Source organism: Cuculus canorus, chromosome 1 (genome assembly GCF_017976375.1).
Source record: "Cuculus canorus isolate bCucCan1 chromosome 1, bCucCan1.pri, whole genome shotgun sequence".
Taxonomy (NCBI): Eukaryota; Metazoa; Chordata; class Aves; order Cuculiformes; family Cuculidae; genus Cuculus; species Cuculus canorus.
This window is the reverse complement of record NC_071401.1, coordinates 169,058,010-169,075,137: the sequence shown is the minus strand read 5'-3', so window position 1 is coordinate 169,075,137 and position 17,128 is coordinate 169,058,010. Positions and strand designations below refer to the sequence as shown.

General features: G+C 38.7%; 1 protein-coding gene across 2 annotated transcripts in view; it reads left to right on the top strand.

Annotated features, from left to right (window-relative positions):
- The window catches only part of FGD6 (FYVE, RhoGEF and PH domain containing 6), a 74,576-nt gene that overhangs the window by 41,654 nt on the left and 15,794 nt on the right, over positions 1-17,128 (top strand). For both annotated transcript variants that reach the window (XM_054060375.1, XM_054060379.1), the window contains exons 6-14: positions 773-924; positions 1,728-1,884; positions 3,089-3,176; positions 8,830-8,880; positions 11,873-11,931; positions 12,050-12,121; positions 12,624-12,692; positions 13,929-14,012; positions 15,103-15,182. In XM_054060375.1, the coding sequence (XP_053916350.1) occupies positions 773-924; positions 1,728-1,884; positions 3,089-3,176; positions 8,830-8,880; positions 11,873-11,931; positions 12,050-12,121; positions 12,624-12,692; positions 13,929-14,012; positions 15,103-15,182 (812 nt within the window). The remainder of the gene's footprint in view (positions 1-772; positions 925-1,727; positions 1,885-3,088; positions 3,177-8,829; positions 8,881-11,872; positions 11,932-12,049; positions 12,122-12,623; positions 12,693-13,928; positions 14,013-15,102; positions 15,183-17,128) is intronic.

The following is a 17,128-nucleotide window of genomic DNA, read 5'->3' as shown; positions in this document are numbered from 1 at the left end:
GATTTTAATTCTAAATAGTTTAATGAGGAGCAATATGCTTTACGTCTGTCCTGTTGGGAGCAGCTCATAACATAAAAATTCTACAAGAAGATCCTTCAAATGTAGGTGCGGTTTTCCTCCTCCCTGTAAATGTAAATGCTTTGAAGGTACCGCTGTTGGTTTTGACCTTTATTAACACCTGGAATCTCACTGTTCCTATACGTTGTTACAATCTATTTTTGTTAGATGTTAATTTTCCTGAATATAGAAGAGCTATGTCTGGTAACTTTGTGACACTACACTTTAATCCCAGAGGCACATCTTCCAAAATGGCATTCATAGATGACTTGTGAAAACTAGTATGATTTTAAAATAAGATATCCTGATTTTATTAGCTGATATAACATTTTTGCTTTTTGTTCCAAGTCTTAAAAAGAAGATACTCAGGGCTACCAGTACCTTTGCAGAGAGAAGCTTTCCCCCAGCCCAGTAGTGTCCTTATATGTAGTACTAGCACATTTCTTAAGGGCATGTTATAAAAATAATAATCTCTATAGTATGCATGCAGGAGCAAAAAAGGAAAGCTTCTGCATCAAACCAAAGGGATTAAGACAGTCCCAGGAGAGTTAGTTGAAGCTGCAGAGAAACATAACCCAGAAGGTGCCTGCCTTGCCTTCTGTAATAGGGAGCCGCGCCTGGAATGTCTGCAGAGAAAACTCAGTTGTCTGTGTTGGTGCTTTGAAGACTGTTCGCTCATGAGAAGCGGGGGTTTCTGTCCTTTGTACTCCGGCAGGATTTCCGGGACGCTGTGGCACATGCCTCCAGGCAGCTTGGAAAGCCAGTGATTGAGGACAGAATCCTGAATCAGATCCTGTACTACCTACCTCAGCTGTACCAACTCAATCGGGACCTCCTGAGGGAACTGGAAGAGCGGTTATCACACTGGTGACTATCAATAAAGGGACACCACTCTTTTGATGTTGTTGAAATTATGTGAGGCTTATATGACTCCACGTGACCATGGTTCAACTCTTATTTGTGTTTCATATGCCTTCTTAAATGACAGGATTGACTGTGAAAGTACAGGAAATAATCTTCCGTTTAGGTGTACTTTCTGCCATTTAGGTTTATCTGGAAATGTTTAGAAGTCACATCGCTACATGTTTTTTATTTAAAATTTCATTTTTAATTGTAAATTCTGGTCCCTGCGTGGTCTCTATGGTAAACGGACTGATTTCACTAGAGGAAAATGGAGCTGTCCTGAAGAGTGGTTTGCATTTTAAAGGTAGTTGAGATCTACTAAGGAGAGACAGTGCTGATTTGACAGTCACAATCCCATTTCAGTCCATTCTCAGTTACACTGGTGGGTGGGCCTAAATTAGATGTACAAACCCAAAGGCACTGAAATGGGTGAGAACTGCAGTGCCATGCTTCCTGATTAAGGGATGGAGATGGTCTCTTGAAGTCTTACGGTCTGTCTCCTAAGAAATCTAGCTTGTACTAAAGCGTTCAAACAGTTCAAGACCATTTTAAACAGACTCTTTATTATTAAGTGGTTGCCATCTAACACTAGACTGGTGTATCAAAGTGTGCCTGGTAGGGTTTTTCAGAGTAGGTGCTGAGATGGATGCTTACCTGCTAAACTATAAACTTTTTGTTCAGAACATAAACATCTTACTGTGAAAAAATCAATGTTTTGCTTAGTGTTGCTTAGCTCTTTCTAATTGCTCTATTTTTTTTGTTTTTAGGCTTGAAAATCAAAGAATTGCTGATATATTTGTTAAAAAGGGTCCCTACTTAAAGATGTATTCAACTTACATCAAAGAATTTGATAAAAATATTGCACTGTTAGATGAACAGTGTAAGAAGAATGCAGGTTTTGCTTCAGTAGTCAAAGACTTTGAGGTACTGTAGTCTTTTGTAAGATATGTCCTGTTTTGTGGCTTTTCAGCCGTTGCGATCCTCCATAAGGCTTTAGAGACTATCATCCAATTTATTTTTTTTTTACCTTGAGGCTTATTACAGTGGAGGTGGAAAGAAGTAAATACAGATTTTGTGAAGCAATTAGTGATTTTGGCTACCACTGTGAAAAATTGTAAAGGACCTTGATTTTCAGAAAATGCAGCACTTGCTACAAATTATATCAAAGAAATATTAACAAGATCTCTAGCAACTTATTTTTTTTAGTTTTATCTCCTGATCATACAATGATTGACTGTCCTGTTTAAGCCAGGTTGATTTCTCTACCATATTGTAGGGCAGTAGCTCACTCATGGGAATGATGTTTCATTTCAGTTAGAAACATTAAAAAGTGATTTTTCTCATTTGCATGTTTCTAGAAGTTTCAAACCCAGCACATGCAGCAGTCAGATGAAAGCTGATTCATGTCTCTAAAAGCATTGCCAGGTTTTTACATAACTCCCTTAAAACAAATCAGAGAAGAGATACGAGATCCCTAAGCACGATCCACACAAACTGTGAAGTTACCTCCCATTACATGGGCTTCCCCTCAGGTGATCCCTGCTCCTTTTGCTTAAGAGTGGTTCCAAAGGCTACTTAACAGTGGGGAGGGGAAGAGCTTGAGGCAGAGTCAGCAAAGACAGGAAGATAAGAGCCCTTTTTAAGGTCTCTTGTTTCCGATGCATGTATTTTTGAATGCAATCTCAAGATAATATTTTTGAGGCATGGATCTTTTAATTCCGCATTGTCTTTAGAGGTGTGGATTAATTAAAACTTTTGCAGTCAGCACTGCTGTCTTCTCTTCCTTTCTGCCTAAAGGCCACTGACAGCAATTACAGAGGAGCGTGTTGCCCTTGCCACTGGCGTTTCTTTTATTTCTGGGAAGCTTCACCTCTCTTCTCCATAAGCCAAAAGACCTATTCTGAATCTATGGAGAGTGCTTACTGATGGCTTTTAACTCATGATTATTCGCGTTTAGCCTTCTACACAGGAAAATACTTTTTCTATAGCGCGTTTAACGCTGTGGTAGTCACAACTTTTAAAGATAAACCTTATTCAGTGTGATCAGTAGTTGTTTGTAGGTGAGCTTTCTTGTGCTGAAACCTTTGACTACCAGAGAATTGTTACTTATTTTGGGTGTTTCTTTCAGATGAGCCCCCGCTGTGCTAGTCTGGCGCTCAAGCACTATCTCCTCAAGCCAGTTCAGAGGATTCCCCAATACAGGCTCCTGTTGACAGGTACAGTCAAGCTCCTTCACAGGCTTCAGAAGCAGTCTTCACATGTCCCATGAAACCTGTTTTGAAGCGGTTGTGTCGATCTGTAAAATCTGTTTGTCTGACTTCAGATGCAAAGCCTTTTTAAAAACATGGCACGCGTTTAGAGGCTTTGCTTTGTTAATGTCAATTGTAATAAAATACATAAACGAGGTGCTAATATTCAGGATGCTGTGGTGTGTTTTCTGATGGTACATTCAGCAGTGCTTGGAATACATGAAACCTGTGGTGGTTTATGTTTGTTTCTGTGGTAATAAAAGCCTTTAATTTCCTTGGAGGGTTGGAATGCTCATGTTTTGCTTTGGGTTTTGTTTTTTTTGGGGTTTGTTTTTATAAGAAGGAAAAAGGTGGTATGAAAATTTGGAACTAGAAGAAGGAAGTGAAAGATGTCTATGCAACTGTGAACTTCTCCAAGTAGCTTCTCCATTTCTCCCTCACCCAGGTGTTTGTCTGTGAAACCCATTCTCTTTTAAAGGCAAAAACACGTGTGTTTAGTGTACATCACCAGTAAGTGCGTAAGAATTGTTACAGTGGCAATGTAGGCTGAAGAGCTGGCTTGGGACTAGAAAATCTGGGCTCTGTACCGCTCTGGCACTGGCATGTTTGAGTGACTTTCAGCACGTCATCTCCATGATGCAGTGCTTTCTTCTCTGTAAAAGTAGGGCAATGATAGAAGCCTCCTTTGTGAAGTATTTTGAGATGTGTTTGTTGTAAGAGGGGGATGGCTCCTGTAAGGATTTGGAAATACTTAAGGTATTGTTTTTAAAAGCAGTTGCTTCTTGATGAACAATTTAAAAATAGCCTCTGTTTATGTACTAACTGCAAAATAAAATGCTCTGTGACCTTTTTTTTTTGGCTCTGTAGCAGCTTGTTGGCATTTCCCCAGCAAGCGCTTAGACTAGCGATGCTGTGGGAGATACAGACTTAAGTGTTATACAGCAGTTACCAAGTTATTAATGTTGGCTGTTTTTATTTAATCATCTCATTAAAGTCACAGGTGTTAAAAAATGGTGGAAAGCTCTTATTAAATGGGCTACTTTGTAGGGGGAAACATTAGTGTCTCTTAATTGATAAAACCAAACCACAGAAGCGCATTTGGGGAGTTACTTTATTTTGAAAGGACACTGACTTAGGACATGGCGTAGACTTGTTATACAGTCCAAAATCAGCATAGCTTTGCATAAGTCCAAAGGTTTTAATTAAAAAAATTGAACAGCAGATCAGGATGGAGTAAATGCCTTTGTCAGTATACATAGCAAAGCGAGAAATGTCAGAGTTGAGTGGCACTGAAACAAAACTCACATGTTGAAGGAGAATTTCTCATGACCATTAACTGTCATTGTGGCTGGAACAAGCTGTTTTAGACTTGGAAAAAAATCATTCTGTGGAGCTGGGGGTTTCTGTGCGTGTTCCTAGTCTGCAGACCTTATTGTGGCTGCCCGGCTTTAAATACATTTCTAAATGTGAATGCTATTGACAGGAATGGGATTGCAGTGCTGGCTGCTGATTTACAAAAGTAATTTTTTATTGTTCTATGGGAGCAATAAAAGAGATCAGATGAAGAATTTAATTATGCTGGTGCTCTGGGGTGTTATTCTGTATCTGTTTCATTTTCTGTCTATTCCATTTATCATGCATTTCTGTTTTCCTTGGGATTCCTCTTCCATATCTCTGTGTATGACCCATCTGCTTTGTTATCTTCCAGCAGCTCTGTGTAATATTGAGTGATCTCTATATAAACTTGTGCTGCAAAACCTCTGGAGGACAAACAAAATATTTGGATCTATTGTTGCAGTGAGTGAGATGCAGTGATGCATCAGCTACCCAGGCTGAAAAGAGGGGGGATCTGTGGGCGACAGAGGAGAGGGCAGTGGGGTAAGAGCAGAGAAGCGAAAATAATCCAGGAAATGAAGCCTGAGTCAGCAGGGATTTCTTCCTATTTAGATGTTCTGTGTCAGTGGGACAGCTTTGTACTGGTAACCTGCTGCTACATGGTCACATCACAAGATAGTTGCTGTGCTTTGAAGTGGAGTTACTTTTGTGCTAACAAAGCGGGAGCAGGTGGACTCGTAAATCAGCCAAGGAGGGGCGCAGCTCAGCTGTGTTTCTGTTTAATTATACGGCTTCTCCAGTCCAGCAAGGAAACTTCCGCTTCTTCATATACTGTCCCCGGGTTCTACACAGAACATATTAGAAGAGGTTTTGGGGAGGTTAATTAGAGGCCTCTGATTTCTAGTAGAAATGAAGGAGAGATGAATCTCTCCTCCCGAGAACTTCTGATTTGAGTAGATAACTTGAGACTGTACAGTATGAACAAGCTCTTCATTGTCACGGGATAATCCTCTCTCTCTTTCTCAACATAAGGTTTACAGAGTGTCTTTTACTCTCTCAAACTCAGTTATAGTGAGGGGAGGCTGAGTGATAAATAAGCCTTTGAGCACGCTGCTCCTTTGCAGGCTGGAAATAAAGTTGTCAGACTTAAGGCCAATTATGTGTTGGGGAATGATTGCTTTGAATTTTACATAATTAAATTAGACAACCTGAGACAAAATAGTTAATGAAACAGAAGAGAATTTTTAGCAGGCAATGGTAGTCACTGCCTCCCAGTAAGAAGGAAGAGAGAATTGCTGGCTGCTGTCAGGTAGAAGCTCAGGGCATTAGGAAATTGTCACAGAAACAGTACTGGTGTGCTTTTGTGTTGATTTTTTTGTTGCGTTTTGGGTTATCTATCAGAGTTATGAATTTTAATTTACAAGTCTGCCTTTCTGAAGGTATTCTTCAGTCTGTGTCATTTTCAGTCTGCTCAATCTGTCACACATTTCTCCTTTCCTTGGGATTCTCTCTCTTCCATATACTTCCAGACCAGTCTGCTCTGTTACCTTCCAGCAGCTGTATATCACATTGAGTGTTCAAACTAGATCCTCTTAGTCTGAATAACTGAAGCACATTTCAGAGGGGGGAATTTTTTTGGCAAAGGCAGTAGATGCCATTCCACCTTAATATCCAGCTCCTGTATTTATTTTATCTAGGAATATTTTAGCTAAATTTTACTGTAGTGTTATTCACGTCTGTCAAGTCCACTTGTCTGTATAGTCTAATTCAGTACCTCCAGAAAGTAGTTGCAAGCACAGAATTTCCAGTGTGTATTGACAGAAGAGACTAAAAAGATCTGTTCTGATGCTTCTCTGAAGTTGTTTTAGCTATGAACAGAGGTCCACTTACTGGGTATAAATAGAGAGTGTTCAGATGAAAATGATGTGTTTATCACTTTGAGGATTTTGCAGTTGCATGTTTTATTGGCAGCTTCAGTCTAACAGTGCAAAAGCTGCCTTCCTCTTTAAATACAGAACTTTAGAGTAATACAGTTATGTTAAAATCCCCAATTTTCTCTCTTTTGTTCAATGATGATATGATTTTAAATGTTAGAATATAGCCATCCAAAAACGTTTTTGAGCAGTGTAAAGTTATGTTGTTTTGGCGAACATATCAGAAAGCATGAATGTGCAAAGAAAGTTAGTTCCCGTGTTGGGTCTCTGGTTTTAAGTATCCAGTGCAATTACTTTGGATATTAAATTGGATGTCTCCGTGTACTAAGGGCACTTTCTTAGAGTGCCAGAAGTACATTTGCAGATGAGTAAATTATACCCACCTCACCTCTTGTTCCCAGCCTGTAGAGGTGAGTGTGTGGATGGAGCTTTAAGCAGCTGGAATTTCTGTAAAAGACTCATTCTGGGAGATTCCTTCTGGAATCCTTTGTGCTGGCCCTGATGAAGATCAAGTTGCAGCTATAAAGCTTTAGCTTGTTTGCTTTGTGGTGGAGTTCTGAGAGTGCTCTGTGTGGGCAGCGTGGCACAGCTCTGACTTGAGAGAGCACCGGTCTGCAGGCAGGGCAGAGGGGGCAGCTGTCGGAGTGTGTGAGACATAGGTTCCTCCAGGGTAAACCGAGTTAAAACCAGTGTGAATTCTTCTCAGCTCCTTTCAGAATACTTCCTGCTGACATTTTTTTTTTCTCTTATACCAGCTTCTTATCAGCATAACCTGAGAGTGTGGCAAGATGAACTTTGGTTTTAATGGAATACATGCCAACCTAAACATTGCACCAGTATGTCTGGTAGTTACTACAGCACCAGATTTTGAGTGACATGAAGGATGCAGTGTTGATGGAGTGTAGCTGCAGAGGTTTTGGTGCCATGTCAGACTTGTCTAAAAGATCACACGTAGACCAGCGCCTGCTAACGATCAGACAAAACGAGGAGAGCAGAAAGCTGTGGGTGTTCCCTTGGCCCAGCCAGCCAGACCTCCCAGCGCTCCCTCCCTGCAGGAGACCCCAGCTGGTTCCTCTTCCTTCACCCCAAACCGCTCTTCATGCTTCTCTCTTGGATCCTCCCTTAGGTCTTTGCCAAAAAATAAATTATCAGTGCCAAATCTTTCTCTTCCTGTAATTCTGTTTTTCTCAAAGCTTTCATTAACTGTGACAAGATTTCTCACTTTTTGTAGCATTCCTACTGCAGAAACATGTTTCATAATTCGCCCCCCTTGTTTTTGTTTGCATAAGGAAAAGATTTCAATATACTGAGTGGTCTCTGAGGGGTATGCATGAAGCAAGACATCTTATGAAGGCAGGAACAATTGGCTTCTGATCCTTCTTGAGTAAAGGATGAATTTGGGTAGGGCAAGCATATGGGAGTTGAATTGTTTGACTCCTACGTGAAACTTGTGCAACTCTGAAGCTAAAAGTGAATGCTTGCCAGATCTCATAGGATTCATTTTCAGTAGATCTGTGACAACATTAGTACTGCATTTAAAAGGTAATTATGAATCTGTATTTTTTGATATTGTCAGTCTAATGTATATTTTGGAAGTTTTTATTTTGATTTATTTCAAAGCTGCAGCTTGCAAAGAATAGATGGTAGACATTTTACTGAGAACATTATATTAATTTTTGACAGGATACTATACTTATTGGTTAACTAGATGCTCTACTAGAGAATGGAAACTCGGGGGGGGGGGGTGTTCTCTTGTGTAGTCATACATTTGGAGTTAATTTTAGCTAAGTAAAATAGATTTTAAAACTACCAAGACTTTAATGGATTGAGGGTGCCATCTTGTGGTTGAGGAACTGAATGTATAATTAAAATGCCTACTTGGACGTTGTGGGGGTTGGTGTTCGATGCTTTATTGTTGAAAAATATTAATCATAAACAGATCTTCTGTAATGACTACATTTTTTTTCTTAGCTCCTATAGACAAGTTAGGTGCTCAGACAAATATCTATAATCTTCAAAACTTTTTGCATCCGCTTAAATGTAAATGATTGCAAGTATTTTTTCACTTGTGTGTTTTGTTCTGGGTAATTTATATGACATATCATTTGTCTTTGTAGAAGGCCACTATTTCAATAACTTTCTCTGAGCAAGATATGATATATTTTCATTATAGAAACACTAGTTTTCCTTTTGTTATTACTTTGACAGACTTAAAAGATAAAGTAGTAGATCTTTGTGGCATAGATCAGCCCGAATAGCATATTTCCAGGGAAAAGATGATTTTTACTACTTTCTGGTGCTGTTTATTTCTTTAACAAAACTATCTCTGGTTTTTTTTTTTCTTTATACAGATTATTTAAAGAATCTTTTAGAAGAATCTGCAGACTATAGGGATACTCAAGGTAAATTCCATTTTAGATTAAAGAAATAACAGCTTATGTACACATTATAAGATTTATGCATTTAAAATGCATGCAAAATGCTAAGTCACTAGTAGAAATGTTTTCTTTTTAGTTCTAAATTTCTAAGGCAGAGATACTGAAAGACTGCAAACTTGTTTCAAAAAGGTTTGGAGGTGACCCTTATACTGGCTCACCCTTGAGCTGAAACTAAGAGATAAAAGTGAAGTTCCACAGGCATCTTAAGCAGATATTTTGGGCACTGGTATTGAAGGAGACAGCCCTTGTATCTGTAGACTTTTCACGATACGCAGTCTGGTCTACCAGCTGCTCTCGGCAAGCCAAGAGCCTTTCTGGACTTATCTCTCTTTTGTGCCATGATATAAGTGTTTATGTAGTGGGAGCAAACAAGATCAAGGAGACGCTCTGGGTTATATTTAACCTGAGTTCTCCAGTTTGACTTGTCAGAAGTTGCACAAATGGAAGTGACTTCCACAAGTTTGCCCACATCAGGGGGAAGGAGAAGGGATAGCTGGTGATGGAAGAGGACAAGACTATGTATTTCATTTGGGATTAAGCTGGTTTAACTCAAGTGTGGCAATGCGGTGCACATTCAGACTGTTTTCTTCTTCCACGTGTGCCTCATCAGTACTAAAATTGCTCCCAGTCGACGTTTTCATTTCGTTTGTATGAGCCCCTGTGATTTATTTGTCCCCTTAGTGACATTTGTGCAGATGTGGTTAATTGGACTGCAATAAATGCTCTGAGCCAAGTTTACTTTCTTATAGCTTTGTCTGCTGATACAGTACCATAATATTTATTAGTAAATATTTTTCTTAAGACATTTAGACGTATTTGTTTGAGCATGTTGAAAATATAAGCCAAATACATTTTAAATTATGACGTTTTAAGAGAGAGAAATGTTTGTCTTGCACTTCTTGTGGCTATGAACAAACTAATGCTTGCATTGCGCATTGAATAATTAACCACTTGAAAAGTAAGCAGCTTAAATATATATTTTACTTTATGGTTTCTTGTGATTTTTCCATCTTCTGTGTTTTTTTTTAGTTGCCCCTTCCACAGTATTTTTCTCTCCTTTCATACATCAAAGATAAAAGCAGAAACTTAGTTGTAACAATAACGTTAATTTTATGCATTTGGTGTGTTTGATAGTCTATCTCTGAAACTGCTTAAGAAGAGAAAATCTAATCTTTCCTTGTCAAAACTCTTTCCTTGTGATAATTAAGCTTAACTTAGTTCTGACTTTGCTTATGTTTAACTCCATTGGAGGGGAGATGACGTTTGGTTTTGGTTAATATTCTTGGAAAAAACCCCAAACAATACAATTCTTCCTGATGTCCTTTATTTGAATACATTCCTCTAGCTAAGTGGTATGGGAAGTGGAATGCTCTTCCTTGCCAAAACCCACTTTGTTTATGGACTTTGACCCTATGGAATATTTTATGTTGTGGAGATTTGTTTAGACTTGGCTGTACAAGTAGCCCAGAGATACTGGAACTTTTCCTTCAATAACCTGCATGTTTTCTCCAATGTTCTTCAATCTTTCTTGTCAATGAGTAAAATTCTAAGTTTTTAATAGATATAATAGCTGATAGATGAAGGAAAGTATATCAAATATATAAAATTCAGGTACTCATCCCTGTCTTTGTGAATTTAGCTGAACTTCCTCATCTTTCAAGCAGATTGGAGCTGGGGAGTGTTTTGGCTGGAGCAGCTCCAACGTTTCCTACTAGGAGACCACCAGCTATTTTTCAGCAGGCTCAGTTGACATCATGCCATCTATATCTAAACTTAAATTTTGATCAAATGCTCGTTATGCCTTTTAACTGTTTGACTCCTTGCTTTGCTTTGCTTTGCTTCATGAAAATCTTGAACAAAATTCTGCTTAGATTCACTTAGGAGGAGCTTCTTGTTAGCACCTCAGTTTAGTTTCTTACATTGTATCATGGCCTCCTGAACCTTCCAGTTCAGAAAGCTGTATCTTTTAGCATGCTTTCTTTCTGAATATGATCTCAGAAAATAAAGGAGGTATATACATTCTATAGTACTAATACGCTAATGATACCTAGAAAAAAAGACCTGAAGCTTTGGTTTTACCTGGTTTGGTAGGCTTCTCTGTGGGCTTTTAAGCAAATGTACCTCCTTTATTTAGAGTATGTGACTGTACTTCAGTTACTCACAAGGTGCTAAATACTTTATAGACTACCTTTTATCAGAGTAGTTGTTCTAGCTTTCAGTTAAATGAGTTTTTTTTTCTACTTAAGGAAATTGCAGGTTTTGGATAAGATCCTTGGATGTGTTCTGTTTCATATACACTCACTGTTCAGTAATTTACATAATACTTTTATGTAACCACTTTTGGCAGTTATGCCTTAGCATATATTACGGTCGACTTGGTAGTTATTAAATATAAGGTACTTAATAAAATCCCTCACCTTTAACTCTTCTCTTTCAGAGATTTTTTTTTTTCCTTCTGGTATTAAAAGATTAACATCTAGAAATTTGAAGTCTATACTGTTATCTTGAGGTGCAGCAAAGCTAAGGACGGAAGAAAGAAAAAATTTGGATAATTTTTCTTAGTAGTCTTCCATGATTGGCACTGGAGGCACTTGTTTTAAGCAGAAAAAAACTTAGTCTCTACATAGTCTCAGTTAAAATGTTGTAAGTAGAGACATTGAAATTAAAGTAATTCTTTGTGTGGGAAACTAGAATTTAATGTTACTTGGGGACTGTTTTGATTAGCTGTCAGAAGTCATTGACACCATTGGCTGAAGGAATGTCTTGCTGGGGTACACTTACTAAACCATGATCCAAAGACTCTGGAATCTATGGGAAGTGCTCCTGAATGTAGTGAGTGTGCAATCAGGTCCTTGAATCTTTTCATGATGTGAAAGCGCAATATTGTGCCTTTGTTTTATGTAAGAGCAATGCTATCTAATCTGTATAACAAAAGCATCATTTCTTCATCCTTCAGATGCTCTGGCTGTTGTCATAGAAGTTGCAAACCACGCCAATGAAATCATGAAGCAGGGAGTGAGTATTTTAACTTCTGAGGCTGGCCGAGTAAAGCTTTTCCTCTTTTTTTTAATAAAAAAAACCCCACACATGGATGCAAGGGCAATTACTTACCTTTTTGCTTTTTCTCCCGTAGGATAACTTTCAGAAACTCATGCAAATTCAGTACAGTTTAAGTGGACACCATGAGATTGTGCAGCCAGGAAGGGTAGGTCCTCCAGATGGCATTCAGTAGATTGCAGTAGAAGTGCATCACAGATGATATGCAAGCAAAGTACTGAAGCTGGCATAGACTGAGAAGAAACATGGCCCATTGCTTATTTACTGAGTTCTAACAGTTGCATGAATGCTGCCTCTTCATATGTGTGATTTTGGTTTTAGACATTTATCTAGTGAAAAGTAACAATTTTTAGAATATAATTCCTTGCCAAATCTTGCAGGCAAGTTTTTTCCCTCCAGTTTAACCTTCTATTTGTCATGGTTTTGAGTGCAGCGTTGAAAACTAATACAGCCATTTACACTTTCTCTTAGAGAAACGTAAGAAAGGGAACCTTGAATCCCAAAACTTCTGGAGCACTGCAAGTGTAATAGTGGCAGTAGTGGTGATAATAATGATGATGATGATGATGACAAAGATGAAAAAGTCAACTCTTTTGTACAGCTTGTGCCCTGAAAAGCTAGGTTTTGAATTACTTGTTTTCATTTGCTAGGTCTTTCTGAAAGAGGGAACACTGATGAAGCTGTCCCGGAAGGTCATGCAGCCACGAATGTTTTTTCTGGTAGGATGCTGTGTATGTTGCTGTGTACCTAACACTAGTGTAATTTTAAGCAGTTGAAACATTATACCATAAACAGAAGTAACTAATAACTTGAGGTAGTGGAAAAAATGACCACTTATTGATGTTCTACTTGCGCAGCTCTAATTTAGAGAGATCATCTGTTGTATATGCGCTAGTTTTAGTGGAAAAACAGTTCTCACTAAAATGTACTGTTTTGAACAATGCTCATTTAAACTTTGAGTACTTTCATGAGAAGACGTTATCTGTGGTGGTGCGAAAACTAAACATTACTCCATCCCACTTAGCTGTACCAGACTGTAAAATGTACAACTCTGCCACTGCCATTACACCCTTTTCCCTCTCCCCCTTTTCCCCCTTTTTCCCTCTCCTCCTTTTCCCCCTCTTTCTCCCCCTTTCCCCCCCCTTCCTCTTCCTTTTTCCCCCTCCCCCTTCCTCTTCCTTTTTCTCCCTCCCCCTCCCTCTCCCCATTTTCCCCCTTCCCTCCCCCTTTTCCTTTAGACATTTACGCAGTGATTTTTCCGTTAATCACGTTGTGTAGATTTAGTCAGGCTTATGAAATGGTTACTTTGCAGAGAACCTTATAGCTAAAACTCAAGAGACAGTTCTGCTTTCTTGTCTGTTTTTATGTGCAGTAAATTTAGTTTGGAGCCGTGTGTTGAGCAACACAAAAATAAGTGTAAAAAAATCTTAATAGCTGTTTGGTGAGTGAATTGAATGAAGCCAAGTCTGATAGAATAGGAAATAAACAGAAGCTGCATTTTTAAACTGGTAAAATTCACATGGTACATGTGGAAAAGTTTGTCCTTATAATTATAAATTGCTAATCTATATCTGCTATTTCTGAGTTTCTGGAATGCTTTGCTTTGTTTGAATGGTTAATTCTAGTATCCTCTTAAAGTAGTTAGTCATACAGTATAGCTGTGTACAGGAGAAACATTTTTGTCCTTTTTGACAGCCTGTTCTTTGACATCCGTGCACTGTTTACTCATGTCAAATGTATGTTTAGCAAGGAGGATATAAATAGACACCTATTGTTATCTAAATTCATACATGAAAATATTTCTTGGGTTCCAAGGGGAATAATAGGAAGTAGAAGATGCCCTTCTGGACCACTGATCTCAGTGCTGTATGAGTTCTGCACTTCCATAAAATGCATCTGAAATTATCTGTCTCTAAATAGTCTTCAGTCATTAAAGAATTACTTCTGTATTACAGTTCAACGATGCCCTGTTGTATACTACTCCAGTTCAGTCTGGGATGTATAAACTCAACAACATGCTGTCGTTGGCTGGAATGAAGGTGAGTCACTTGTTAAAGTGAGTTTTGCTCCAAATCTGTTTAAACCCAGGCCTTTAATTTTCAAAATGCAGCAATGTTTATAATTGGAAAGAGGTAATAAAGATGCTTACCTTACAGAGGAATCCTACAGGCTTAACATTTCTTGCATTATATGATCTAAGTTTCTCTAAGAAACTGTGCCCCAGGATCATCTCACCTGCATCTCATCCAGTATTAGCCTTCTCTGAGGTAGCCTGCATATTTATTTTTGTGTTGTATTTTTGTGTAAACTACCTCACTTTTGCCTTGCAACTGCTTTTTATTACTCACACCCAGAGATTAGGCATCTATGCCTGATAAGTGTATATGGTGGATCAAATCTGCTAACTGTGAGAGAAGATATGGCTTTTGTTTCTGAGCCTTTGTGAAAAGCATCAAAGTTAAGCCCTGAGGCCCTCTGGGTTGTGATACGGGACATAGATTCCATATATTGACATGGTCTCTGACATGACAGTTAGTGTGAACAGTAAACCATTGCCTCGGGAATCGAATAACACGTCTCTGGTCCTGTCAGAGAAAAGCACTGAGTCCTGCTGCAGTGCAGATCTGGTCCAGGCTTTCACAGGCACAGCTGCGAAATCTCTTCTGCCAACAGATGTCTTGTGGTAGGTCAGAACCACTCTTAACTTTTAAATTTCCTTGGGTTTGAAAGTTGGTAGCTCAGAAGGATCAGAAGGGACATTGGGCAGATGCCCGCTCTGGGGCACGCCAGCTACATCTTGTCCTGCAGCAGTGCCTTTTTTTGCCAAGTTCCAGGAGGTGCTTAGAAGCTGTGGGCCTGGGCATGTGGAAGCACAGTGGGAAGGTGCTCGATAGCTCTTGAGCTTCATTCCCCTGCACATCTCCAGTGAGATAAAATGCTGTGCTGCATGTGACCTTAGTATAGCTGGGCCTTATGGACTGTTGTATGACATCTTCTGCTTTTGAGATTTTTCTGTCCGATGTATTCCTTCTACCATAAAAACGTAAGAGATTTTGCAGTAATTAAAACTAAAGCAACTCTTAAAGTACCACTTCTGTTTCAATATAAAGTTTTCTCTCTCGACTGAAGGTTAAAAAGCCAACCCAGGAAGCATATCAGAATGAATTGAACATTGAAAGCGTAGAGAGATCCTTCATTCTTTCAGCAAGGTAAGTCTTCCAAATGAATAATGATTTTAAAACAGTTCAGACAGTCCGTGTAAGCTTTTTATAGCTTATTTGGCACTTAATGTAATGAAAAGTTACCCTTGACTAGACAAATTACAGAATAGAGGGAATGACAGGTGAGTTTCTGGAAATGAGATGGTTTTGTTCTAATTTACTTTTGTTCACATTCAACATCTGAATTTGAAGATTTAAGTTTACTTTTAAATGGGTCAGCAGCAAAAAAGCCTGGTCACAGGTAGTGAGTTTCACAGGTACCATATGAATTTGTAGTTGAACACAGTTCACTTGGACTTGTAAAGAAGGCTGCTGATGGTAAAGTGATGGATAGAAGCATAAAAGCTGTCGTAAATGTGGCTGCTATTTGAGCAATTTGGGCTTAAGTCTGTAGCAGGGATTCTGCTGTCCTCAAGACAGTTAACTGTTAATCAGGTTGAAGAAAACTCTTGCTTGGTTCCTCCTTTTCAGCTTAGCTGCACCTTTGGAAACTTTAAGTAAATTGAAATATTATCCTCTTACTGCCTTTCCTTAACGACAAGAAGAATTAAAGTTGTTTCACTTTGATTAATTTTAGGCTTTGCTTTTCAGTACACTTTTTGTTCTTCAAATGTTACTGAAATGCTCTGTCAGTGCATTGATAGGACAGGATGCGAAGCATGAAAATATGTTTTGATATTATTATTGGTAACATATAAATTGGAAGAAGTCATCTTGGTCTCCCAGCTAAAATAATGGTGTAATTGAAACAAGAAATGAACCTCAGTGAACCTGAAACTATAGAAATGGCAGGAATTACTGCAATGGTTCTTGTCTTTACCAGAAAAACAAATTCTAGCAGCAAACGGATACATGGCCACTAAACCAGACAGCTCTGGTCTGCCTTCATGGAGATGCCCTTAGCAAAGACCTGGTTTTGTGGATTGTTTTTACTGTGTCTGAGTTGGGAGTTTTATAGGTTCTGACGTTTGTGACAGTGCTAATACCAATGAATGCAGACATGTTTTCCCTTCTGTTTAGCAAATCTGAGCAAGGGTAGACTGCTTCTTTTTTTGTGTGACCTTGCAATACTGACATGAGGATGTCTACACGAAGACAGCCGCAACTCTTGCTGAGGGGTAGACCAAGGTTAACCTTGTCAAAGTAGCCAAAGGAAGTAGCTTAATTGTCTGAGCAGTAGTTATTTATAACAACAGACTTGAAAGGAGTATTTTTTTTTCAACAGATTTAAATGTTTCTTACGGTTCTTTTGCATATTGGTTAAAAAATAAAAGATGCACTTGACAGTTTAGGGTATAATTGTGCTGCAGTATAATATAAGCAGGTCCGTGCTAGTTAGGTGCTTTGCTGACTGGGTGTCATACAGTTATGTGAAGAGATCTATGGAATGCAGTAGGCAGTGGGGGTTTATCTCTGCTTGACTTGAAACAGCATTTCACTTTCAATTCAGTCGTTTCAAATAATTATAAAAAAATCACTGAAACTTGTGAAAAGATTATGACCTTGAAATAGAACCTACTTATTTTCCAGAAAACAGGATAGACTTGTGTTTTTGAGGGACTGGTTAAGTGGTAGATTAAAAGCAACTACTGTGAAATATATGGTGGCTTGTAGGGGACGAAAACCCACATATATAACATTCTCATCAAATTGGGCAGAGTTTCTGACGTGTTTATCTTGATCTTGAAATTACTGGAGTTATCCTCCTATTACCCACTAAAGCTGCTCTGATTTGCTCTTTCTTTTTTTAGTATTGTTGGTATCTTACATATTTAGAGAGCATTCAGCTCTCTTATTTTTATACTGGAATATGTGTGCAGGAGCCACAAGTTACATAACAGTGACAAAGAAGCTGCATTTGCTTGGGATGAAGGAAGCGCTGGTGACCCCAGGTGTAAATGAAGGGTTTCAGATTGTTACCTGTCTGCAAGCGA